We start from the raw sequence: 26,791 nt of genomic DNA on the forward strand, positions 1-26,791 counted from the left end.
TCCTGCAAGCAAAATTCAATGTTTATTTAAATTGATGTGCAACTGTAACGACTCCAAATGTGTGCACAGCAAAAGTGTACACATCAATAATTAACACTAAAATAACAGCAATTCATACAACTTCTTTCCAATATATCAAATACATTCCTTTTGTAAACAAACATAATACTGTGTTTCTGGATACACCACTTTAAAACTGTGATGCCATAAAATTATTTCATCCCCATCTTTTCCACTTCTTCAGCTTAAGATGGTGATTTGAAGTAGTGTGTAATTCAAGATCATTGACATCTCTCACATATTACCCAAGCAGGGTTTATTTTCCTGTTCTTTGCGAATGCTGGTTGTCTTTCTGCTCATTCATACTCAACAGCAATCACTGGGTGGCTAGGAAAAGCATGCATCCAAAATTGTTTCCACTCGTTTCCAGCCAAGACAACACTAACACTGGAATTGCCACTTAATCCAGTCCCTGGTCTGTACACCAATGAGCATCTCATGTCCATGCAACAAACTCTCAGTGCATTTGGCCACTTAATCTTTCGGGAAGTGGGCGGGAGGTGGCACAGAAAAGGAAGAGGGTTTCTTATGTTTTGACTATTCTTCCCCCACAACACTCTGCCTAAAATGATTAACTGTTCTCTTAGTTATACAATCACCAAACCCCCTAACAGTCTGTCCATAGAAGACAGTCATCTTTGCAGAGAGTGTTGGCGGTCTGTTTGATTGTAAACAAGGAAAAGCTTTCACTGTTGACCAAGCAACACTTCAACAGGGATTCCTGGACTGAATCCAGAAGAATGTTTCCCCCCTGAACATGGAAGCAAGCATCCACCACACCTCATCTGCGAGAAACCAGTGTTGCAGAACTTTTGTTTCAGCAACTCCGAAAACCTTCAGGAGATGTATTTCCAAGCCTTAAGTCCCATGCTGAGTTGTATATAGCCTAATACTTGTTTTTCATTACAGTTTTCATTCAACATTAAAACCAGGACTAAGGTCATTTGATGCAAATGAAAAGCAGCTTGCATCTATATTATCTCCACAACACTGACAAACTGGTATGGTTAGTTATAAAAAAAATTATAATTTCTGAAATTGATGCACCCTGGTAATTCTACACAGTGGTGAAAATGCCTCCACTGCTGCAGGAAAATGCATCTTCTGATAGAGTCTTCAGATGCCATGAAAGGGGATTCAGATGAGGGCTCTCTGCTAGGCTGCTGCCAAAAGCAACACTGGCTGTAACATGTTCCAGGAACGACAGGCAGCACAGGAGGGGATGAGAGAGAAAAGGGGAGAAAGAAAAATCGGCCTTCAATTTTTTGCATCTCACCATGCAGCTATCCACTCATATTTTGGATGAATAACTAAACGTCTAATATGCAGCACCAAATCACTTTGTATTTTTATGAGAATTAGGTTTTCTTTTGTTTCTTCTTTTCAGTTTCTTCCTCCTTTTCCTTTTCAATTTCTGTGACAAGGTGTTCTATTTCCTTTGCATCTAGGAGCTGTGAAAAAGAAATTTCAATGTTAGTTCCAACTGAACATTAGAAGGAATCGTCACTTTATAATATTACACTGGTATTGTTGAGCTCAGTTGGCTGGATTGTTGGTTTACACAGCAGTGAGATGCCAACAGCACGGGTTCAATTCCCATCACTGGTTTGAGGTTACTATGAAAGATTCTCCTTCTCAACCTCTTCCACCTTCTGAGGTCTGGTGGCCCTCAGGTTAATCACCACCAGTCGCTTCTCTCTCTAATGAGAGAGCAGCCCCTATGGTCTGGTAGGACTATGGCAATACAACAACAATATTACACTACTTTATTTCCAGCTGATGGCAACACTGGGCAAGTCAGATTCCAGAGTGATGCCTGGTTTGATTGACCATATATGTTTTATTTTTGCAATTTGATCTCTCTTTGAACATATTCACAAGAAGCTGCCAATCCATTAACAAAAGAATATCAATGCTCAATAAATGCAATGGGGGGAAAAAAAAAACAATTTTACATGATGCAAGAACAATTTGAAATGGTCATATTACAAATTTAGAAATAAAGACTCAACCTTTTTACTCTCAGCAACAATCTTCCAAAAACTCCAACTTCAGTGAAGGGTCATCTTGTTTCCACACTCAGCTGGCGTGGCACTAAATTTTCATTCACTCACCGCTAGCTTCTTGAGTGGATTCCTCTTTCCAAAACCTTTAAAAAAGCTGCTACCTCAGTTTGTTTACTCCTTAGCCGGTTTTCCCTAAACCCGTGCATGCATTCAACAGCCTTGTTGGATGTGTTCCTCTTTGACACCTTAAAACTTGTATTTTATTCAGTTTCTGTTTTACTCATTTCTAAGCCACTCAGAGCAGCTTGAGAGACTGCTAAATTGCACCGCTGTTGTTCAAAGCTTTTTCTCTTAAATACCTGTTTCTCTCAAAGAAACCCACACACTGCCTTTCTCAACTGGATTCAGTCTCGAGTCTTTGTGCACCTTGTTCGTAGACAACCACCTTTTCTTTCCCTCTCTTCAACCAATATTTATAAAGCGTCGAAGTATTGTTGTTAAGGATTTTGAAACCTAATTTACAAGTACCTAAACAAATTATAAGACCACTCACGATCAGAGAGCTCAACAACACAACCACAATCATGCCTTTTCTTCTTGATTCAATATAAAAACACACAACTTAAAGCCATACATCATTTCTCCTCTTCGGAATCCAAGTTTCCAAATAATAATCGTGACCAACCTTCTCTTCACCAAAGAAAACAGCTTCACCTGATTATACACGCAACTCCACACCCCTGAAACCTTTCTCTTGCACCACCCCCTGCATTCTGTCCAATGCTTTCACACTTTTCCTACAAGTGCAGTGCCAATAATTTGACATAATACCGTTGAAGCTGAATCAACATTCAATAAAAGCTGACTACAGATTCCTTGTTTTTCTACTCTGACAACTTAAGCAGCTCAAAATACTCAGGCATGTCCAATTAATAATTTACTCATTCTGCCTTCTCAATTTTCAATTTCGTGTGTTCATATACATAGAGATTTGTGCTCCTGCACCCACTTTAGAATGATAGCCTTGATTTTATTTTGCCTCCTATTCCTCACACCAAAATATATTGCTTCACACACTCTGCAATAAACATTCATCTGCCAGGTTTTTGTCCAGACCTGCATCCTCATGACATCTATCTCTAACCTCCTCACAGTTCATGATATTGCCAAGTTTGCAATCATCTGCAACTTTTACAAATGCGCCATATTTGCCCAAGTTTAGGCATGAATACAGACAGGAAAAGCAATGCTCCAAATCTTAACCCCACACTCTATGGCATTTCAGAACCAAAAACATTGCTTTGGGTCTAGAATCACATGGAAGCCAGAGCAGCTAAGGACATTAGCGATCGAGGTGGGCTTTTTGCAACAATTGGTGGAAGTTTCAGGGTCATCAACACTGAGCTAGCTTTCATTGAGTCATAGAGATGTACAGCATGGAAACAGACCCTTCGGTCCAACCCGTCCATGCCGACCAGATATCCCAACCCAATCTGGTTCCACCTGCCAGCACCCGGCCCATATCCCTCCAAACCCTTCCTATTCATATACCCATCCAAATGCCTCTTAAATGTTGCAATTGTACCAGCCTCTACCACTTCCTCTGGCAGCTCATTCCATACATGTACCACCTTCTGCATGAAAAAGTTGCCCCTTAGGTCTCTTTTATATCTTTCCCCCCTCACCCTAAACCTATGTCCTCTAGTTCTGGATTCACCCACCCCAGGGAAAAGACTTTGTTTATTTATCCTGTCCATGCCCCTCATGATTTTATAAACCTCTATACGGTCACCCCTCAGCCTCCGACACTCCAGGGAAACAGAGTCTAGATTAGAGTGGTGCTGGAAAAGCACAGCAGGTCAGGCAGCATCCGAGGAGCAGGAAAATCGACGTTTCGGGCAAAAGCCCTTCACCAGGGAAACAGCCCTAGCCTATTCAACCTCTCCCTAAAGCTCAAATCCTCCAACCCTGGCAACATTCTTGTTAATCTTTACTGAACCCTTTCAAATTTCACAACATCTTTCCAATAGGAAGGAGACAGAATTGTACGTAATATTCTAAAAGTGGCCTAACTTATGTGCTGTACAGCCGCACCATGACCTCCCAAACTCCTGTACTCAATACTCTGACCAATAAAGGAAAGCATACCAAACACCTCCTTCACAATCCTATCTACCTGTGACTCCACTTTCAAGGAGCTATGAACCTGCACTCCAAGGTCTCTTTGTTCAGCAACACTCCCTAGGACCTTACCATTAAGTGTATAAATTCTGCTAATATTTGCTTTCCCAAAATGCAGCACCTCACATTTACCTAAATTAAACTCCATCTGCCACTTCAGCTCATTTGGCCCATGTGATCAAGATCTAATTGTAACCCAAGGTAAACTTCTTCGCTGTCCACTACACCTCCAATTTTTCAATTGAAGATTTTATGAACTGCATTTTAATTCCACCAGCTGCAGTTGTGTATCTTACCATATACCTAGACATGCCTCACAGAGGTTTTCCACCTACCTTGAGTGGTTGATTCCTTCTTATTATAGCTAGCTCAATGTTTTTTCCACCAGACTGTACTACCTAAAATAAACAAGGGCAAACAGCAGGTCATATTCAAAAGCAAGACATTAAACATACCAGATCAAAAGACTGCCTTCATTTTAGAAAAACACTCATGCATTCCAGAGCTTTAATCAAACACTGAGACAGATCTGAAGAATGAGATATTTGTCAAAGTTATCTATGGTGTTAAAAGGAGGAATTGGAGAGAGAGAGGAGTTTAGAGCTGGAGACCCAAGTAGCAAAAATCATGACTTCTGGTAACAGAGCAAAGGGGGTCACAGCAGGTGCAATGGAGAGATGATAGGAGAAGGTTTATATTTGGGGAGGAGGATTGTGAGGCCATGAGTTTTTGCAGAGGTTAGAGAGAGAGGAGGCTGCAAACTCATTTAAACTGGATTACAATTGGTCCTGGGGTAGGGTATGAAGGGGGAAGACAACTCCGTAGATATGGGAATGAGGGACAAGTTTCTGGTTGACCAGAATGCTGAGGTTGTGAACACAGGAATTCAGCTCAAGGCCATGTGCAGGCAGGAGTGTTAACAATGCAATGGCTATAGTCTGACATTTGGAGTGACTGGTTCAGTCTTTCTAATATTTAGCTGGAGTAAGTGTACATTTGTGTTTGTAAATATGTTATTTCTCCTAATTGCAGTGTTTGTAAAGTAGAATATCATTTGGTTATCTAGATGGTCAGAGCTATTTTTCAATTTTACTCCCCTCTCCATTTTTTTTTGTTTCTTCCACTGCCTTAACTCTAACTTTGTTCCAATCAATTAGGAGACTCCGACTTCTGCTGTATATAGATTAAAATCTCTACAGTATGGAAACAGTATAGTCAGGGCTTTTACACAATGATACGCAAATAAACAAGGCAATTCAGCCCACTGTCTCTCTACTGGTTCTTTCAAAGAGCTGTCCAGTTAGTTCCACTCATTCCTCACCAGTCCTGTAAACCCTAAAATTTCTCCTCATTCCCTTTTAGCGTGAGTACTGAATAGAACATCTTTCAGACATGAGAACATAGGAACAGGAGTAGGCCAATCAGCACCTTCAGCCTGTTCTGTCATTCAATGAGATCATGGCTCATCTGTCGACTAACCCCATACCCCACCTTTTGGCCCATGTCCCTTAAACACCTCTGCTTAACAAAGATGCATTTATCTCAGATTTAAAATGACCAACTGATTCAGCCATTTGTGGAAGTGTTCCTTTGTGCGCAGAAGTGCTTCCTAACATCTCCCCCGTACATTTCTGACCCTATTTCCCAGACTCTGCCCCCTAGTTCCACAATTTCCAACCAATGGAAATAGTTTCTCTTTATCTACCGTTTTTTCTTGTTAATATCCTGAAGACTTCAATCAGATCACCTTTAAACTTCTGAACTCTTAAGTAAACAGACCTAATTTGTATAATCCCTCTTCATAACTTAACCTCTGAAGTCCAGGTATCAGTCTTGTAAACCTACATTGTACTCCTTCCAACGTCAATAGATCCTTCCCATGGTGTGATCCCCAGATTTGCTCAGTACTCAATTGGGGTCCACTCAGATTTTGTATAATTGCAGCATGTCTTCACCCTCATATTCCAATCCTCTAAAGGACAGCATTCCAAGAGCTTTGTTGATTACTTCCTGTTCATGACAAGTCCTTTTGGAGAGCCACTGTATGTAACTTCATTCCGTCTATAAAGTACCCCAATCTATCCTTTTGCATTCTAAAATGCATACTCCATTCAAGATCACAGCAGTCGTGCACGAGGAGCTGCAGGAGCAAGATTCTCTGAAGACATTAGCACTGATATTAAAGGTTAGACAAGCTTGTAACCAATCTGTTCAAACGGTGACACCTTTCCATCAAGCTGCATGATGCTTTAAGTCCCATCATTTTTGTAGGCAGAGCAGAGGATTGAAAATGTCTTGCTTGATTCTATTGACTTGTGGGATAAATTGCCCCATGTCCCTGTTGGCCCAATCTATCACAGTGAAGACCCATGGCTGAAATGCATGACCCCAAGTAAGTGTCATCTTAGAATCAAAAGACAGCCTTAACAAATGTTCTTACAGAAAGTATGTGCTTGCACAACCCCATAAAGTAAGCTTTGCACAATTAGGTTATTAGACGGAGATCCTCATTTGCTGTATTACAAATGTTCCCTTGCTGCAGCAGTGCATACTCCCTTCGAAGAACAGATACCACTCAGAGCTAACCTGCGTTTTCTTCTGTCTCTGAGCTAATTACCCAAATTAAAATTATTGCAGAGTTAGTAAGTATATTGGCCTAGAGACAAAGTGTTTTAAAGGATGTTTTCACCACACACACATCACACCGTTCAGATTCTTTGCAAAATCACTCTACTCTAGAATCATCCTGGCGAGCAAAAGTCTGTTACGGTTAACTATTTGTCACAAAAATGGCCTCCTAAGGCAGTTTTGAAATAAATTTGCTGCACAGTGGCCAAGGCATTCAATTTTTTTCTGCAATGAACTTGTAAGCTGAAACAGGAGGCAGTAATGAGAAAATCTCTTTCCTGTTCTCAGAAGCAGCACTAAAATGATGATGCAGGGAATGAACAAAAACCGCTGATGTTGCTCGTGTCACACAATGACAAGTAAATATAATAGAGGTGTTCCTTACATTGTCTATTTGATTGCAGTAAACTGTGTGAAGAACAATGAACGCAAAGTTATTGTAATTGTATTGCACACTCCAGCGTGAAGGAAAATACATGTCAGACCAATAAATTTTAAATGCCTCAGCAAAACTTTACATCTTAAACACAGTATAGAAACCACTGTTTACTGACCTAAGTGATCAGGTATTCCAAGCAGCCAAATTAGAAACCATCCCTTAATTAGATGCTTCCCTACCTCGCATCTGTCTCCACCAAATTATACGAACGCTGAACCCTACCCATGAAATAACTTAATTTCCCTCACCCATCCATGCATGTACGACATACCCATGAGATTCCAGACAGCAGAGAAGATCAGGTACAACTTTAAAAAAATAAAACTGTAAAATTTATAGAGTTTTGTACTTAAACAGGTAAGGCAGCTATCCAGGCATCATTCCCCACGTGCTCAGATGTGTTTTATAATAACATGATATCTTAATCATATGTTATAAAGCTCTCTCACCCTCTTTCAACTGTATGCTCTGCTTCAATCAGTGCTAAAAAACCAGAAGAGAATCCCTCTTTGTCAGAGATCAGTCAGGGAGGAAGAATTGACTAGTCATCTTGCAGTCATACCAACAGGTGCAGTAATTGCATTGCATTGCAATTTGGCCTGACTAGGGAGTAAACACATCTGAACTGAGTCCGAGAATGTGAGAGGCTGTTAGCAAATCTACTGTCTGGTTACACTGGTTCAGAGTCTGACAAAACAGTTCTATGCAGCAGCTTTTTTAAAGTTTAATTCTCATTAGTAATTGGACAGCTGTCCTCAGTATTTGAAGGGAAAAGTAACAAATTCAGTCGACATTGTTTAAAGTTTAAAAAGCCTGTTCCACGCTTGCAACTCTGACACATTTGTGGGAAGTCGCCCATGTCCCATAAGCCTCCACACCACCTCTTAACTTGAATTACATGGTAAGCTTGAATAAAGTTAGCAGTCTGACATGCCTGGCAATTTTGCCGAGCCAAAGAATGTACAGCATTGACACCATCCTCTCAGACAGAACTGCCCCCAACACCCCCCCGCCCCCCTCTATCCCATCACTTCAGGCTGATGGGTTTTCTATCCATTGCATGGACCGTACAGAGTCCTTGGGTAAGACAAAGGGTGGGGGGGTTGCTTTTTAATCAACAATTTGTGGTGCACAGACATTGCAACTCTGAGCAGCCACTCCTCCCCAAATCTTGAACTCATCATCAAATGCTGCCCCTTCTATCTACCACGGGAATTTACCGCTGCTATACTACCTGCTGTGTGCATACTGCCACAAGCAAAGCTTGAGGAAGCTTTGGATGTGCTGTCCTCCACCACTGACACTCTGGAGACCAAACACTGTGAGGCCCTGCTTATTGTAACTGGCGACTTCAATCAAGCCAATCTAAGGAAGGTGTTGCCCAAGTACCACCAGAACATTACCGGCCCCACCAGGGGCCCGAACATTTTAGACCACTGCTACACCACTGTGAAAGATGCCTACTGCTCCACCCCCTGCCCTCATTTCGGGAATTCCGACCACAATGCGGTGTTTCTTCCCCCAGCCTACAGGCAAAAACTCAAGCAGAAGATCCCCTGCACGGATACAGGTCCGGGCTGGACAGAGGATCAACTCCGGTGCTGTCTGGAATCGGCTGATTGGGCCATGTTCGAACAGTTCGCTGGTACCTTGGACGAGTACACCACCACCGTCACAGACTTTATCTGTGTGGAGGACTGCATACCGAGGAAGTCAACAGGAAACCCTGGATGAATCAGGACATACATAACCTGCTAAAAATCAGGCATGAGGCCTTCAGATCAGGAGACCCACTCAAGTATAAGGAATCCAAGCATGACCTTCACAGAGCCATTAAGACAGCCAAGGACCAATACCGATCCAAACTAGAGACCCAGACAGACACCGGCAACTATGGCAAGGACTGAATGACATCACAGGTTCTAAAAAGAGACAGTGCAAGATAGCAGACGATGACACATGCCTCCCAGATCGCCTCACACCTTCTATGCTCGCTTTGAGCAGAATTTCAGCGGAGAGGTAACACCTATTCCGATAAGTCCTGACGAACCTATCCAGAGGTCAAATCAGTTTTCCTTCGTATGAATCCAAGGAAAGCGATGAGACCAAGCGGAGTACCAGGCCGTGCACTCAGAGCATGCGCAGATCAACTTGAGGTCTTTGTGGACATCTTCAACCTCGCCCTGCCACGTTCAAAAGGGCCAACATCATCCTTGTGCCTAAGAAGACTCATGCAGCATGTCTCAGTGACTACCGCCCAGTGGCCCGAACTTCGGTGGTCATGGCGTTAATCAACTCCAGCCTCCCCACTACTCTTGACCAACTCCAATTTGCCTATCGGACCAACAGCTCCACATCAGATGCCATATCACTTGCCCTTCACTCCTCCCTAGAACATCTTGACACCAAGAACAGCTACTTAAGAATTCTACTCATTGACTATAGTTCAGTCTTCAACACTATTCCCTCGAGACTGATTACTCAACTTAGTGATCGCTGACTAAGCCCCACTCTCTGCAACTGGATCCTCAGTTTCCTGACCCACAGGCCACAATCAGTGAAGATTGGGGACAATATTTCATTCTCACTAACACTCAACACTGGAGCCCCCCATGAGTGTGTACTCAGCCCCCTACTGTACTCACTGTATACCCATGACTGCAGTGCCAAACACCAGACTAATGCCATTTACAAGTTCGCTGATGACACCACCATAGTCGGTCGAATCTCAGTTGGTGATAAAACAGACTACAGATGGGAGGTGGAAGACCTGGAAAAATGGTGCACAGAGAACAATATAGCTCTCAATGCCAACAAAACCAAGGAACTCATATTGACTTTCTGCAGGATGTTACTCATGCCCCCCTTACACATTAACAGCACAGGGGTGGAACGAGTGGAGAGTGTCAAGCTCCTGGGAGTGGTCATCCACAACAAGCTTTCTTGGACTCTTCATGTGGACACACTGGTTACAAAGACCCAACGTCTCTTCTTCAGGCAGCTGAGGAAATTTGGCATGATGGCGAATATCCTTGCCAATGGATGTAGGTTTGCTCGCTGAGCTGGAAGGTTCATTTCCAGATATTTCGTCACCCTACTAGGTAACATCTTCAGTGGGCCTCAGGCGAAACACTGCTGATAATTCCTGCTTTCTTTGTTTGGGTTTCTTTTGGTTGATGTCATTTCCTGTGGCGAAGTAATTTCCGGTTCTTTTTCTCAGGGTGGGATGTAACTCAATGTGTTTCTTGATAGAGTTCCGGTTGGAGTGCCATGCTTCTAGGAATTCTCTTCCATGTCTTTGTTTGACTTGTCCGAGGATGGATGTGTTGTCCCAGTCAAAGTGTTGTGCTTCCTTATCCATGTGTGAGGATACTATGAGAGGGGGTCATGTCTTTTTGTGGCTAGTTGGTGTTTGTGTATGCTGCTGCCTCGTTTTCTGCCTGTTTGTCCAATGTAGTGTTTGTTACAGTTCTTGCACGGTATTTTGTAAATAACATTAGTTTTGCTTGTTGTCTGTATAGGCTCTTTCCAGTTCATTTAGTTGCTGTTTTGGTGGGTTTGTGGGCTACCATGATGCCAAGGGATCTGAGTAGTCTGGCAGACTAGAGTGCCAGACCACTCAGACCCCTTGGCATCATGGTAGCCCACAAACCCACCAACACACTAAAACAGCAGCTAATGAACTTGAAAGACCCAATACAGACAAGCAAAACAAATGTTGTTTACAAAATACCCTGCAAGGACTGTAACAAACACTACATTGGACAAACAGGCAGAAAACTAGGCACCAAGATACATGAACACCAACTAGCCACAAAAAGACATGACCCTCTCTCACTAGTATCCTTACATACGGACAAGGAAGGACACCATTTCGACTGGGGCAACACATCCATCTGAGGACAAGCCAAATAAAAACACGCACGATAATTCCTCGAAGCATGGCATTCCAACCAGAACATAGAAGAATACAGCGCAGTACAGGCCCTTTGGCCCTCGATGTTGCGCCGATCCAAGCCCACCTAACCTATACTAACCCACTATCCTCCATATACCTATCCAATGCCCGCTTAAATGCCCATAAAGAGGGAGAGTCCACCACTGCTACTGGCAGGGCATTCCATGAACTTACGACTCGCTGAGTGAAGAACCTACCCCTAACTTCAGTCCTATATCTACCCCCTCTTAATTTAAAGCTATGCCCCCTTGTAATACCCGACTCCATACGCGGGAAAAGGTTCACACTGTCAACCCTATCTAACCCCCTAATCATCTTGTACACCTCAATCAAGTCACCCCTAAACCTTCTTTTCTCTAATGAAAACAGCCCCAAGTGTCTCAGTCTTTCCTCATACGATCTTCCTTCCATACCAGGCAACATCCTGGTAAACCTCCTCTGCACCCGTTCCAGTGCCTCCACATCCTTCCTATAGTATGGCGACCAAAACTGCACACAATATTCCAGATGCGGCCGCACCAGAGTCTTATACAACTGCATCATGACCTCAGGACTCCGGAACTCAATTCCTCTACCAATAAAAGCCAGAAACTCTTTCAAGAAACACATCAAGTTAGACCCCATCTACCACCCCCTGAGAAAAAGAACAGGAAGTGACTTTACCACAGAAAATGACATCACCAACACAAAGAAACCAAAACATATAAATAGAAAGCAGGAATTATCAGCAGTGCTTCACCTAAGGTCCACTGAAGGTGTTACCTAATATGCTGACGAAATGTCTGGAAGTGAACCATTCAGCTCAGCGAGCAAATCTACCTCAACCTGAGTTACAAATCTTCTCAAAACCCGCTAAGACCCTTGCCAATTTTTATAGGTGTGCCATCGAGAGCATTCTATCTGGATGTATGACTACCTGGTATGGCAACTGTACCATTCAAGATCGGAGACGGTTACAGAGAGTGGTGAACTCGGCCCAGACAATCACAAAGACCAACCTCCCATCTATAGAATCCATCTACCAGGCCCGCTGTCAAGGAAAGGCCGCCAGCATTCTCAAAGATCCATCCCACCCTGGCAATGTTTTTCTACAACCTCTACCATAGGGGAAAAGGTACAGAAACCTGAACACATGCACCAGCCGGTTTCGTAACAGTTTCTACCCTACTGTTGTTAGAATACTGAATGGACTCACAAACTCTGAACATTCGCCTGTCCCTGTGTTTTTGTTTTTGCTGCTGTTTACCTAGTATATACTATCTATGCTAATTAACTCTGTGATCTGCCTGTATTGCTCGCAAGACAAAGCTTTTCACTGTGCCTCAGTACACGTGACAATAAATTCAATTCAATTCGCCAACTATCTCATAAATCGCAGCATCTGCTAACATTTCCACCATCTACAAACGGACCCCACCACCAGGGATATATTTCCCTCCCCACCCCTTTCCGCTTTCCACAAAGACCGTTCCCTCCGTGACTACCTGGTCAGGTCCATGCCCCCTAACAACCCATCATCCTCTCCTGACACCTTCCTCTGCCACCGCAGGAATTGCAAAACCTGCGCCCTCACCTCCATTCGAGGCCCCAAAAGAGCCTTCCACATCCAAAGTTTCACCTGCACTTCCACCCATGTAATTTATTGTATCCATTGCTCCCGATGTGGTCTCCTCTACACTGGGGAGACCGGACTCCTTCTCACAGAGTGCTTCAGAGAACATCTCCGGGATACCCGCACCAATCAACCCCACCACCCTGTGGCCGAACATTTCAACTCCCCCTCCCACTCTGCAGAGGACATGCAGGTCCTGGGCCTCCTCCATCGCCACTCCCTCATCACCCGACACCTGGAGGAAGAACACCTCATCTTCCACCTCGGGACCCTTCAACCCCAGGGCATCAATGTGGACTTCACCAGTTTCCTCATTCCCTCTCCCCCCAACTTACCCCAGTTCCAACCTTCCAGCTCAGCACCGTCCTCAAGACCTGTCCCACCTATCCACTCCACCCTCCTCTCCGACCTATCACCTTTACCCCTACTTCCATCCACCTATTCACTCTCAGCTACCGTGTCCACAGCCCCACACCCTCCCATTTATCTCTCCACCCCCCGAGGCTCCTAGTCTCATTCATGACGCAAGTCTTTTGCCTGAAATGTCGATTTTCCTGCTCCTCAGATGCTGCCTGACTTGCCATGCTTTTCCAGCACCACTCTAATCTTAACCACCCTCTCAAGCCAATCACTACAAACAGGCCAGACAGCTGCATTTTCACCGGGTAGGTGGGGGGTTACTTTGTGAATAGTGATCACAATTCCACAAGTTTTAGAATACTCAGGGACAAAGACGAGTGTCCTAAAGGAAGAGTGCTAAATTGTGGGAAGGCCAACTCTACCAAAATTGGGCAGGAGCTGCGGAATGTGGATTGGGAGCAGCTGTTTGATGGGAAATCCACATTTGATATGTGAAAGGCTTTTAAAAAGAGAGGTTGATTAGAGTTCAGGAGAAAATATGTTCCTGTGAAAATGAAGGATAGAAAAGGCAAGATTGGGAACCATGGATGACAGGTGAAATCGTGAGATTAGCTAACAGGAAAAAAGATGCATACATAAGGTCTAGGCAACTGAAGACAGATGAAGCTTTGGAAGAATTTAGGGAATGTAGGTCCAGTCTGAAATGAGAAATTAAGAGGGCTAAAAGGGGTCATGAGATATCCTTAGCAAGCAGGGTTAAGGTAAACCCCAAGGCCTTTTATTCACATATAAGGAGCAAGAGGGTGACTTGGGAAAGGGTTGGTCCACTCAAGCACAAAGGAGGAAAGAAGAGACAGAACATGGTTGAGATTCTTAAGTACTTTGCATTGGTAACCACTGAGGAGAGGGACATGGCAGATGTTGAGGTTAGGGACAGATGTTTTGATTACTCTAGGTCAAGGAGGCATAAAGAGGAAGGAAGTGTTGTGTATTCTAAAAGGCACTAAGGTGGACAAGTCCCCAGATCTGGATGGGATCTATCCCAGGTTACTGAGGGAAGCAAGAGAAAAATAGCTGGGGCTTTAACAGATATCTTTGCAGCATCCTTGAAAATGGGGGAGCTCCCAGAGGACTGAATAATTGCTAATATTGTCCCCTTGTTTAAGGAGGGTAACAAGGATAATCAAGGTAATTACAGACCCTTGAGCCTGACGTCAGTGGTAGGGAAGCTACTGGAGAAGAAACTAAGGGACAGGATATATACCCATTTGGAAGAAAATGGGCTTATCAGTGATGGGCAGCATGGTTTTGTGTAGGGAAGGTCATGTCTTACAGACCTAATAGAATTCTTTGAAGAGGTGACAAAGTTGATTGTTGAATGAAGGGATGTAGAGGTCATATACATGGACTTTAGTAAGGCTAAACCTTTGATAAGATTCCTCATGCTTGGCTGATGAAGAAGGTGAAATCGCATGGGGTCCAGGGTGTTCTAGCTAGATGGATAGAGAACTGGCTGGGAAACAGGAGACAAAGTATTAGTGGAAGGAACCTTCTCAAAATGGAGACCTGTGACCAGTGGTGTCCCACAGGGATCCGTACTGGGACCACTGTTGTTTGTGATATACAGCAATGATTTGGAGGAAAGTGTAGGTTGCCTCAATAGCAAGTTTGCAGATGATACTAAGATTGGTGGAGTAGCAGATGGTGAAGGGCAGAATATAGATAAGTTGGAGAGTTGGGCAGAGAAATAGCAGATGGAATTCAATCTGGACAATGCAACATAATGCATTTTGGAAGATGAGATTCCAGAGCGAACTATACAGCAAATGGAAAAGTCCTGGGGAAAAATGATGTTCAGAGTGATCTAGGTGTTCAGGTCCATTGTTCCCTGAAGGTGGCAATGCAGGTTAGTAGTGTGGTTAAGGCAGCATACGGCATGCTTTCCTTCACTGGACGGAGTATTGAGTACAAGAGTTGGCAGGTCATGTTACTGTTGCATAGGACTTTGGTTTGGCCCCGTGTACAGTTCAGGTCGCCACATTACCAAAAGGATGATGTGGATGCTTTGGAGAGGGTGCAGAGGAGGTTCACCAGGATGTAGCCTGGTATGGAGGGTGCTAGCTATGAAGACAGATTGAGTACATTAGGATTATTTGCATTGGAAAAAACGTAGGTTGAGGGGGGACCTGATTGAGGCCTACAAAATCATGAAAGGCATAAACAGGGTGTATAGCAAGAAGCATTTTACCCAGACTGGAGGACTCAGTTTTGGGGTCACGAGTTCAAAGTGAGGGGGGAAACATTTAGGGGAGATATACGTGGAAAGTTCTCCACACAGAGGGTAGTGGGTGCCTGGGATGTGTTGCCAGCGGAGGTGGTGGGGCGGAAACAATAGCATCATTTAAGATGTATCTGGACAAATTCTTGAATGGGCAGGGAGCAGAGGGATACAGATCCTTAGACAACAGGCAGGTTTAGATCGAGGATCTGGATCAGCAGAGGCTTGGAGGGCCAAAGGGCCTGTTCCTGTTCTGTAATGTTCTTTGAGGGTTCTTTGTTCTATCACAACCAGTGCTACTGCACACAACAGGAATAAATCCAATTTAATTTCAATTATACGATTCCTTAAATCCATAGTTGCTGAAACGTGTGTTCCATGATTCAGTTCCTCATTGTTTGGGTCACTGGTTGATACTGACTGAACATTGTGCAAAAAGTGTGGTGCTGGAAAAGCACAGCAGGTCAGGCAGCATCCAAGGAGGAGAGTCAACATTTCGGGCATATGCCCTTCATCAGCACCACATTTTTCGATCTGCAGTCCTCACTTTCTCCTGAGTGAACAGTGCCCCATTTAGTTTTAAGAATTGACACTTAGGGAGAGATTGAATTGTTTAGGATTATATTTGATGGAGTTTAGAAGCACGAGGAGGATCTCATAGAAATATATAAAATTCTAACTGCAATTGACAGGGAAAACATAGGATGTTCTTGATGACTGAGGAAAGCAGAAACAGAAAGTGAGGAGCCTGTGAAATTCACTCCCACAGAAAGCAGTCGAGGACAAAACACTATGATTTGAAGTAGTTGTTGGAAGGATGGAGGGGGAAGAGAAAGCAGGAGCAGGCTGTTGAGTTAGATGTTCAGCCACAATAAAAGTGCAGCAGGCATGAGGGGCTGAATGGCTGACTCACACTCCTATTTTCTATGTTTCTAATCTAGGACATTTTGCCAATGTATAGGATGGCTCTTTTTACAAACAGGATGTGGTCTCAGCCACAACACTTCACTCACTTCTAGTAAAGCCTTAATTGCCAGCTTGATGGTGTCATTGTCTGTTGCAATCGCTTCGTCAGTGTAGTTCTTTTCAAGGAATTCTCGAACCGTCTTGGCACTGCGACCAATAGCATTTGCCTGTACATACAACAATGACATTGTCAGTCACTTGGAAGTACAGAATTTAAACCTTGCTAAAAAGGAGACAGAAGCTGAAGCTGTTCATCTTGCATTCATCTGGACCAATGCTACCTCTGAGCCACACGGTTGTTTCGAAGTTCCATCTACAGTGTGCTGACATGCTGATGTCGGGTTTCAGGCTTCACAAGTCAATGCCACATATGGACCTGAGGTCCACGTGCCGACAGGAAAAATGAGAGGGAATATGATAGATCAAACAGACTAGAACAAAGGGACACTAGTTAATGCAGGGCAAGAAGATGATGCTGACTGGTTGGGCTGTCATTGATGTGCAGATGCAGCAAGAACTGAGACCTGGCAGGAAGATTCTGATTGGCCACGTTGCTGCCATGATAATGCAGCAGAGACTAGCAGTAATTTTGCATCAGGCAGATTAAGGGAGGCTCAAAAGCAGTTAAATGCATTAAGAATAATGGGAAGATCTTACGGAAACATAATATTATGAAGGGTATAGACAGGGAGGTTCTTTCCACTGGTGGATGAAACTACAACTAGGGGGTATAGCCTCAAAACATAGGGGGAGCAAATTTAGGACTGAGTTGAGGAGGAACTTTTTATCCAACGGGTTATGAATCTGTAGAATTCTCTGCCCAATGATGCAGTTGAAACTACCTCATTGAATGTTTAAGTCAAAGACAGATAGATTTGTGAACAGTAAAGGAATTAAGGGTAGTGGTGAGTGGGTGGTAAGTGAAGCCGAGTCCAAATCAACCATGATCTGATTGAATAGTGGAGCAGGCTCGAAGGGCCAGCCAGCCTACTCCAGCGAGTTCTTATGTTCTCTTGGAAGTGCTTACTTTATTATAAAACTCTTTGGGAAGTTGAGGGGTCATAAAAGATGTTATAGAAATCAGTTGCTTTTGTTTCATTGCTGCATGATTTCCATACTTTCGGCCAAGTCTCAGTAGATGAAAGGTCAGGGGAATAAACTAGAGAATAAAAAAAAAGAACAAACTTTTTTTTTAAGAAACAAGACAAGGTATAAAAAAGAAACAATTACCTTCCAAGCTTGATACGTTCCAGATGGATCAGTCTGGTACAACCGTGGTGTGCCATCGTAATCAAACCCCACTATCAAAGCAGAAATTCCAAATGGTCTGCGCCCATTGCTTTGGGTGTAACGCTAAAAAAAAATTGAAGTAGATGACTCACCAAACAATTCAATTTCTTAATTCTTTTGCACTGCTTAAGATCAACCCATAAAACCACTGGAGTAACACATCTCACTGTTCCGACTAGTGCAGGGAGGGGAACTTGTGAAGAGTTAAATGCACCAATATTTAAACTTCCGCAAGGAGAGGTCAATTGAAAAAAATTCAACACTGTAGCAAGACACTAGAACAATCAATTATTCCCTCTGACCACTTCATCTGCAAAAACATGTTTAATTGAGTACAAGTTAGCTGGGAAAGACCTAAAGAGAGCGCTAAGAGGAGCCAGGAGGGGACATGAGAAGTCACTGGCAGATAGGATCAAGGAAAGCCCTAAGGCCTTCTATAGGTATATCAGGAAGAAAAGAATGACTAGAGTAAGAATAGGGCCAATCAAAGATAGTAGTGGGAAGTTGTGCGTGGAGTCAGGCGAGATAGGGGAAGCACTTAATGAATAGTTTTTGTCAGCATTCACACTAGAAAAAAATAATGTTGTCAAGGAGAATACGGAGATACACGCTAGTAGACTAGATGGATTTGTGGTTCACAAGGATGCGAAATTATCTATTTTCAAACTTATCAGAATTGCTAAGTCCCCTGGGCCAGATGGGATTTATCCTAGGATTCTCTAGGAAGCCTTAGAGGAGATTGCAGAGCCTTTTGACTTTGATCTTTATGTCGTCATTGTCTACAGGAATAGTGCCAGTAGACTGAAGGAGAGCAAATGTTGTTTCCTAGTTCAAGAAGAGGGGTACACACAACCCTGGTAATTATAGACCAGTGAGCCTTACTTTGGTTGTGGGTAAAATGTTGGAAAAGGTTATAAGAAATAGGATTTATAATAATCTAGAAAGGAATAAATTGAAAGGAATAAATAGAAAGGAATAAATAAACAGGTGGATCAGGGTAAAGCGGTTGATGTGGTGTAAATGGATTTCAGTAAGGCGTTTGATAAGGTGCCCCACGGGTTGAGGGTGATTTAGTGGTTTGGATCAGAAATTGGCGAGCTGAAAGACAGAGGGTGGTGGTTGATGGGAAATGTTCATCCTGGAGTTCAGTTACTAGTAGGGTACCACAAGGATCTGTTTTGGGTCCACTGCTGTTTGTCACGTTTCTAAATGACCTGGATGAAGACGTAGAAGGATGGGTTAGTAAATTTGCAGATGACACCAGAGTTGGTAGAGATGTGGATAGTGCCGAACAATGTTGTAAGTTACAGAGGGACATAGATAAGGTGCAGAGCTGGGTTGAGAGGTGGCAAATGGAGTTTAATGCATAAAAGTGTGAGGTGATTCACTTTGGAAGGAGTAACACGAATGCAGAGTATTGGGCTAATTGTAAGATTCTTGATAGTGTAGAGAGCAGAGAGATCTCTGTGTCCATGTACATAGATCCCTGAAAGTTGCCACCCAGGTTGATAGGGTGATTAAGAATGCATACGGTGTATTAGCTTTTGTTAGTAGAGGGATTGAGCTTCAGAACCATGAGGTCATGCTGCAGCTGTACAAAACTCTGGTGCAGCCGCACTTGGAGTATTGCGTGCAGTTTTGGTCACTGCTTTATAGGAAGGATGTGGAAGCTTTGGAAAGGGTTCAGAGATTTACTAGGATGTTGCCTGGTATGGAGGGAAGGTCTTACAAGGAAAGGCTGAGGGACTTGAGGCTGTTTTCATATGAGAAGATGATTGAGAGTGACTTAATTGAGATGTACAAGATAATCAGAGAGTTAGATAGGGTAGACAGCGAGAGCCTTTATCCTCAGATGGTGATGGCTAGCACGTAGGGTCATAGCTTTAAACTGAGGGGTGATAAATATAGGACAGATATCAGAAGTAGCTTATTCACGCAGTAGTAGGGGTGTGGAACGCACTGCTTGTAACAGTCGAAGACTCGCCAACTTTAAGGGCATTTAAATGGTCATTGGATAGACATATGGTCAAAAATAGAATAGTGTAGGATAGATAGGCTTAGGATTGGTTCAGTGCTCTGTAATGTTCAATGTACTTTCATGGGATGTTTTCACAGGCAAGACGTGCATTTGTCGGTCATCCCCAATTCCCTTGAATTGAGTGGCCTACGAGGGCAATTTCAGGGCAGTTATGAGTCAACCCCATTGCTGTGCGATGGAGTGAGCTGGATGTCAGATGTGAGATGATGAAAGGAAATTGCATGGCCATTCCTTGAAAATAAACAGAGGCCTATGGGGGATAGTTGGGGGTAGATGGCTAGCTAGATTGCACCACCTAGGGGCTGGCATGCAATCAATGGGCTGGCATGCAATCTATGGGCTGAATGGTCCCCTTCTGTGCTGAAATGTGACTCCCTTCAGTGTCCATTTGTTAGGTGGTTTAAATATTTCCACCTTCAAGAATTCACCAAGTATTCTACACACAGGAGACAGCAGGTTTGCTTAGTTATCAAGAACTACTCTCGCCCCATTGGAGGATAAGATCAAATTTTATTTAAGCTGGCATGGAAGAAAGCTAATAAATGCTTACCTGCTTCAGAGTCGCAATGTAACGTGTTATGTACTCCACAGTCACTGGATCCTCTACGGTAAGTTTGTGGCTCTGACATTCCACCCGGGCTCGGTTAATCACTATTCGAGCATCAGCTGTTAGACCTGAAATTGAAATTAATCAGACAAGCAAAGTTCCTTGGTCGTGTTGGAGCTCTGAATTGTCGCTCTAAAACTCACACATAGATATCACAAGAAAAAGATCCTATGTTGAGTGAATTGAAAATGGGTCACTAAATCACAAGTGCCAGTCAACTCGAATACTGCCACTGAAAAGATTCAATCACATCAATAAATGGAGAATTTACAGAGTCAGACCAAGCAACCAGAAAATCCAAAATCAGAGTTTATAAATTCAGTGAATTGTACCTAACATGAACAAATGTTTTGAAAACCAACGTTTCCAATTTTCTTCCACTTCCCTTTGCGAAAAAGTTTTAAAATACATTAAAGCAAAAGGTGATCATTGTTAAGGAGGTGAACGTTATCGAATACAGACAGCAATGCAGAATAATCAAATCAGCCATGATCTTAGCAAATGGCAGAGTAGGCTTGAGGAGTTGATTCCTGCTTTTAACTGATATTTGTATGTTCTTCTCCTATGTATATAGTTTATAGGCCCTTCTTCCTCACTGTCAACCATCTGTCCAATGTTTTGGTCATCCCCCTCACTTTCTAATTTTTATTTTTCATTTGTTCATGGGATGTGGACATTGCTGACCAGGCCAGTTATTTGTTGTCCATCGCTAAGGGCAGTTGAGAGTCGCTCACTTTGCTGAGAGTCACACGTAGGCCAGACTAGGCAAGGACGGCAGATCCCTTCCCTAAATGACATCAGTGAGCCAGATAAGGTTTTTTTGACAATCTGCAATGGTTTTATGTTCATCAGACTCTTAATTCCTGATTTTGTTTTTGAAATCAAATTTGAATTCCACCATCTGCCGTGCGGGATTTGAACCTAGGTCCCCAGGTCATTATCTGGGCCTCTAGATTAATCACCGCCCCAAGGCCCACAGCACTTATCCCCATGGTATGCCACTGGACACCGACCTCTAGTCACATAAACTGCCTTTTTGCACCACCCTCTGTCTCCTACCATCAAGCCAATTTTGGATCCAACCTATCAAGCCCAGATGCTTTTACCTTCTTCACCAGTCTCCCATGTGGCACTTTGTCAAAGGCTTTGCTGTCCTGCAGTTAGCGTTGGTTCCCTACTCTGACTGAGGAAGAACTGAGTTTGTTGACTTTCCTCAACACACCCACTCCCACATTCCTGTGGAACTGTTGCTGAAACCTTTCCACAGCTGTCAATGGAGCAGGAGAATCAATGTTTCAGGCATAAGCCCTTCATCAGATCACTCCTGATGAAGGGCTTCTGCCCAAATGTCGATTTCCCTGCTCCTCGGATGCTGCCTGACCTGCTGTGCTTTTCCAGCACCACTCTACTCTCGACTCTGATCTCCAGCATCTGCAGTCCTCACTTTCTCCACTGCTGTCAACACCTTCAACACTGATTGAAATCAGAGTTATTTCTCTGGAGAAAAGATGACACTGTCAGAAATATAGCAACAGCAGTAGACTATTCAGCCCCTTGAGCCTGTTTCACCAAGGCTGATCTATGGCCTAATTCCGTAAGCCTGCCTTTAGCCCAGATCCCTTAACACCTCTGCTTCACAAAACTTTATTTCAAATTAAAAATGAACAACTGATCTAACATCAACTGCCATTTGTGGAAGTGAGTTCCAAACATCCACCACCCCTTCCATGAAGAAGTGCTTCCTAACACTCTTCTGGATTGTCTGGCCCTATTTCTCAGATTATACCCCCTAGTTCTAGAATCCCCAACCAGTAGAAATAGTTTTTCTCTATCTACCCTGACTTGGAGGAGCTGGTGTTGAACTGGGGTGTACAAAGTTAAAAATCACAACACCAGGTAATAGTCCAACAGGTTTAATTGGAAGCACTAGCTTCATGAAGGAGCAGCGCTCCGAAAGCTAGTGCATCCAAATAAACCAGTTGGACTATAAATCTGGTGTTGCGAGATTTTTAACTTTATCTACCCTGACTTTTCCTGTCAATATCTTAAAATTATCGATTGGATCACCCCATAAATTTCCAAATTTTGGAGAAAACAGATGACAATGACAGTTAGAGTTTAAGGCTTTTGTACAGTCACAGTGAAAAACAATTTATCAATGGATATTTCTTACACTTTGTTTATACTTTTTCTGCCATGTTTGGAAAACAATCATAAGAAACATCAAAGACAATTAAATTGCATTAAAAAAGCTCAAGAAGAAAATTCCAAAGCATACCTGCGAATGCCATGCAGACATGGTCATCGAGTGCGCAGATTTTTCTCACTGTTCTCTCCTCCTGAAGTTTTGCAACAGACTTTTTCTCCACACCAAGAACAACTATGTCTTTACCTCGAATCCCAACCTTCAAGACAGGCAGAGTAAGCACACTAAGTAAGGAACTGAAAAAAAAAATCTCATAGGACTGTATGACGGTTGCAGACTTGGCTGGCATTGGGACTACTGGTCTTCATTAGTCAAGGCATTGAAGACAAGAGCAAGGAGGTTATGTTGGAACTGTACACAAGGTTTGTTGAGCCACTTCTGCAGTACTGATTGTAGATCTGGTCAGCACATTATGTGATTGCCCTAGACAAGGTACAGAGGAGATTCACCAGGATGTTGCCTGGGCTGGAGCGATTCAACTATAAAGAGAGGCAAGATAAGGTGAGGCTGGTTTCCTTAAAACAGAGAAGGCTGAGGGCAGGATTTGACTAAGTGTCCAAGGTTTGAAAGACGTAGACAGCATAGATAGGGAGAAACACTCCCCCTTAGTAAAGAGATTAATAATCAGAAGGCACAATTTTATGCTCAGGAGCAGGGCCTGCAGAGGGCTTTGAGGAAAAGAAATTCACTCAGAGGGTTGTAGGTATTTGGAACTCTCTCTTTGAAAGGATGGTAGGGCCAGGAACCCTCGAGTCATTTAAGTAATGAGATGAAAACTTGAAATGCCACAGCACACAAGTCCATAGAAAATGGAATGATTTGGAGATGCCGGTGTTGGACTGGGGTGGACAAAGTTAAAAATCTCAACTCCAGGTTATAGTTCAACAGGTTTATTTGGAAGAACTAACTTTCGGAGTGCTGCTCCTTCATCAGGATTGTTGTGGAATACACAATTCTAAGACACAGAATTTATAGCAAAAGTTGGCAAGACCAAACCAAGGCTACTGCAACGGATGAATGGAGACCGCATAACAATCAACAGACAGAAGTATTTCCTCTCAATCGGAGAACACTTCAGCGGTCCAGGGCATTCGACCTTGGAGCTTCAGTGACCGTCCTCCAAGACGGACTTCAGGACAGGCAACAACGTAAAAGTGGCTCAGCAGAGGCTGATAGCCAAGTTCAGTACCCATGGGAATGGCCTGAATGGGTTCATGTCACACTACGGGTTGCACTCCTGCAGACCCTCTCTCATATGCTCACACATACATTCCCACATGCACCCCCCTCACAGACATATACCCCTTTACACTCTCACAGACACTTATAACCCCTGCTTCCCCAACCCCACCCTGCCACACCCACACGCATGCATACATGTATAAGTTTGTGGGGTGAATTTGTACTTGCAGAATTACATTTTACTTTGCTCAAAAACTGCATGAATCCATGCAAGATTCTGTAAATCCATTTTTTAGATTAGAGTCAGTTTGACCATTGTGACACAGAGTCTCATATAGGGCAGCTCACACCTTAAAATTATCTGGGCCAGCATTACACCAATTGTTAAAAGTTAAAAATCGCACAACACCAGGTTATAGTCCAACAGGTTTAATTGGAAGCACACTAGCTTTCGGAGCGACGCTCCTTCATCAGGTGATTCTCAGATCAACCGTGATCTCGTTGAATGGGGGAGCAGACTCGATGGGCTGAATGACCTACTTCTGCTCCCACGTCATCTGGAGATTGTCAAACCCAGAGAAGACATGAGGGGCCAGTAGCTAAAGGCTTGGTGAAAGAGGTATGCGTTAAGGTGTGGGGTAAAGAATTAGGGAGGGGTTGAGACTGACCTCAGGACCTAGGTAAATGAAGTTAAAAATGAAGCACACTAGCTTCCAATTAAACCTGTTGGACTATAACCTGGTGTTGTGTGATTTTTAACTTTGTACACCCCAGTCCAACACCGGCATCTCCAAATCATGACCAATTGTTAAAGTTAACTTGAGAATGTAACTTTTAAATGTTCTGCGAGTTACATGTGAAAGAACTGAAACCAACACGTTCATTCTAAATTCAGAGACTAAAACAATCCGGGTCTTTTCCAATATATAATTTCAGTTACATCACACTGTAAACTTCTGCTCTAAATTCTGTGCCTTACAATCTTAAGGAGCAGCACTCGAAAGGTAGTGCTTCCAAATAAACCTGTTGGACTATAACTTGGTGTTGTGTGATTTTTAACTGAAAATGGAATGAAATGGATGGATGTTTAATAACTAGCACAGATATGATGGGCAAAGGCCCTCTTTCCAAAATGCAAAAACACTGACTATTCAAATAAACATCTTGCTCAGCAGTTTCGGAGAGAATTTTGGCATTTATTCACACATCATCATAAAACAGAGTCATAGAATCCCTACAATGTGGAAACAGACCATTTGGCCCAACAAGTCCACACTGACCCTGCTAAGAGTTGCCCACCCAGACCCATCGCCCTACCCAATTACTCTACATCAACCCTAACCTACCCCACAAGTCCTGAACACTACAGGCAATATAGCATGGCCAGTTCACCTAACCTGCACATGTTGGGGCAGTCCCTGGGGGTGGGGCACTGACATGGATGGGGGAGGGGGCGGGAAGAGAGGTAGTGGTGGTTTGGAGGTGGATAATGACCCACGTTTGGGGGCAGAGAAAACTGTGGCGGGCACACTGAGCCTGGGGTGGGTGGGGAGGGGAGGGGTGGGAGGGGTGGGAGGGGAGGGGTGGGAGGGGAGGGGTGGGAGGGGAGGGGTGGGTGGGGAGGGGAGGGGAGGGGTGGGTGGGGAGGGGAGGGGAGGGGAGGGGTGGGGAGGGGGAGTTCGGCGGCACTGACGCTGTCGTGAAGGGCGACGGTGGGGGTGAGGGGGCGGGGGTCAGGGGCCGTGAGGGGGGGGGCGTGAGGGGGGGGGCGGGGGCGTGAGAGCCATGGGGGGGGGGGGGGGGGAAGGGGTGAGAGGGCGCGAGGGTGGGGGGGGGGGCGCGAGGGTGGGGGGGGGGGAAGCGCGAGGGTGGGGGGGGGAGTGCGAGGGTGGGGGGGGAGCGCGAGGGTGGGGGGGGAGCGCGAGGGTGGGGGGGGAGCGCGAGGGTGGGGGGGGGAGCGCGAGGGTGGGGGGGGGAGCGCGAGGGTGGGGGGGGGAGCGCGAGGGTGGGGGGGCCGCGAGGGTGGGGGGGCCGCGAGGGTGGGGGGGGGCGCGAGGGTGGGGGGGGGGCGCGCGAGGGAGGGGGGGGGCACGAGGGTGGGGGGGGCGCGAGGGTGGGGGGGGGCCGCGAGGGTGGGGGGGGCCGCGAGGGTGGGGGGGGCCGCGAGGGTGGGGGGGGCCGCGAGGGTGGGGGGGGGCCGCGAGGGTGGGGGGGGGCCGCGAGGGTGGGGGGGGGCGCGAGGGTGGGGGGGGGCGCGAGGGTGGGGGGGGGGCGCGAGGGTGGGGGGGGCGCGAGGGTGGGGGGGGCGCGAGGGTGGGGGGGGAGCGCGAGGGTGGGGGGTCGGAGGGTGGGTGGGTGAGTGTGTGAGGGTGGGGGCAGGGTGTGAGGGTGGGGGCAGGGTGTGAGGGTGGGGGCAGGTGTGAGGGTGTGAGTGTGTGTGACGGGGTGGGGGTGGGGGTGTGTGTGAGGGGGTGGGGGTGGGGGTGTGTGACGGGGTGGGGGGTGGGGCAGTGCCGGCGGTTGGGGGTGAACACAGTCTCGGGAGGGTGCGAGTGGACACTTGACCCTGTGGTGGGGTGTGACTCACCGCTGTCGAGCCTTTCTTCACGGCCTCTTGTGCGTATTCCACTTGGAAGAGATGCCCATCCGGAGAGAAGACGGTGATAGCTCGATCATACCTGGCCGCCATGGCTGCAGGCCGGAGACCAGATTATCCCCTCACCCTCAGCCAAAACCAGCCGTAACCGCCAGCGGCACGCACGCGCACAAACCCATGCGCCGGCAATACGCACGCGTACAAACACATGCGCCGGCAGAACGCGCACAAACCCATGCGCCGGCAATACGCACGCGTACAAACACATGCGCCGGCAATACGCACGCGTACAAACCCATGCGCCGGCAATACGCACGCGTACAAACACATGCGCCGGCAGAACGCGCACAAACCCAACCGCCGGCAGCACGCGCGCGCACGAAC

At 45.1% G+C, this 26,791-nt stretch overlaps 1 protein-coding gene across 1 annotated transcript; it reads right to left on the bottom strand.

Annotated features, from left to right (window-relative positions):
- On the bottom strand, positions 1–26,559 carry LOC122548818 (proteasome subunit alpha type-7). Its single transcript, XM_087986737.1, has 7 exons — positions 26,399–26,559; positions 22,702–22,828; positions 20,367–20,491; positions 17,719–17,841; positions 16,536–16,655; positions 4,583–4,645; positions 1–1,511 (listed from the first exon to the last, which is right to left on the bottom strand). The coding sequence occupies exons 1-7, from the start codon at positions 26,498–26,500 to the stop codon at positions 1,419–1,421; spliced, it is 753 nt and encodes a 250-aa protein (XP_087842863.1). The 5' UTR covers positions 26,501–26,559; the 3' UTR covers positions 1–1,418.
- Between the last annotated feature and the right edge of the window lie 232 nt (positions 26,560–26,791).

Source organism: Chiloscyllium plagiosum, unplaced genomic scaffold (genome assembly GCF_037043375.1).
Source record: "Chiloscyllium plagiosum isolate Xiang-an unplaced genomic scaffold, Cpla_swu_hap1 HiC_scaffold_4, whole genome shotgun sequence".
NCBI lineage: Eukaryota > Metazoa > Chordata > Chondrichthyes > Orectolobiformes > Hemiscylliidae > Chiloscyllium > Chiloscyllium plagiosum.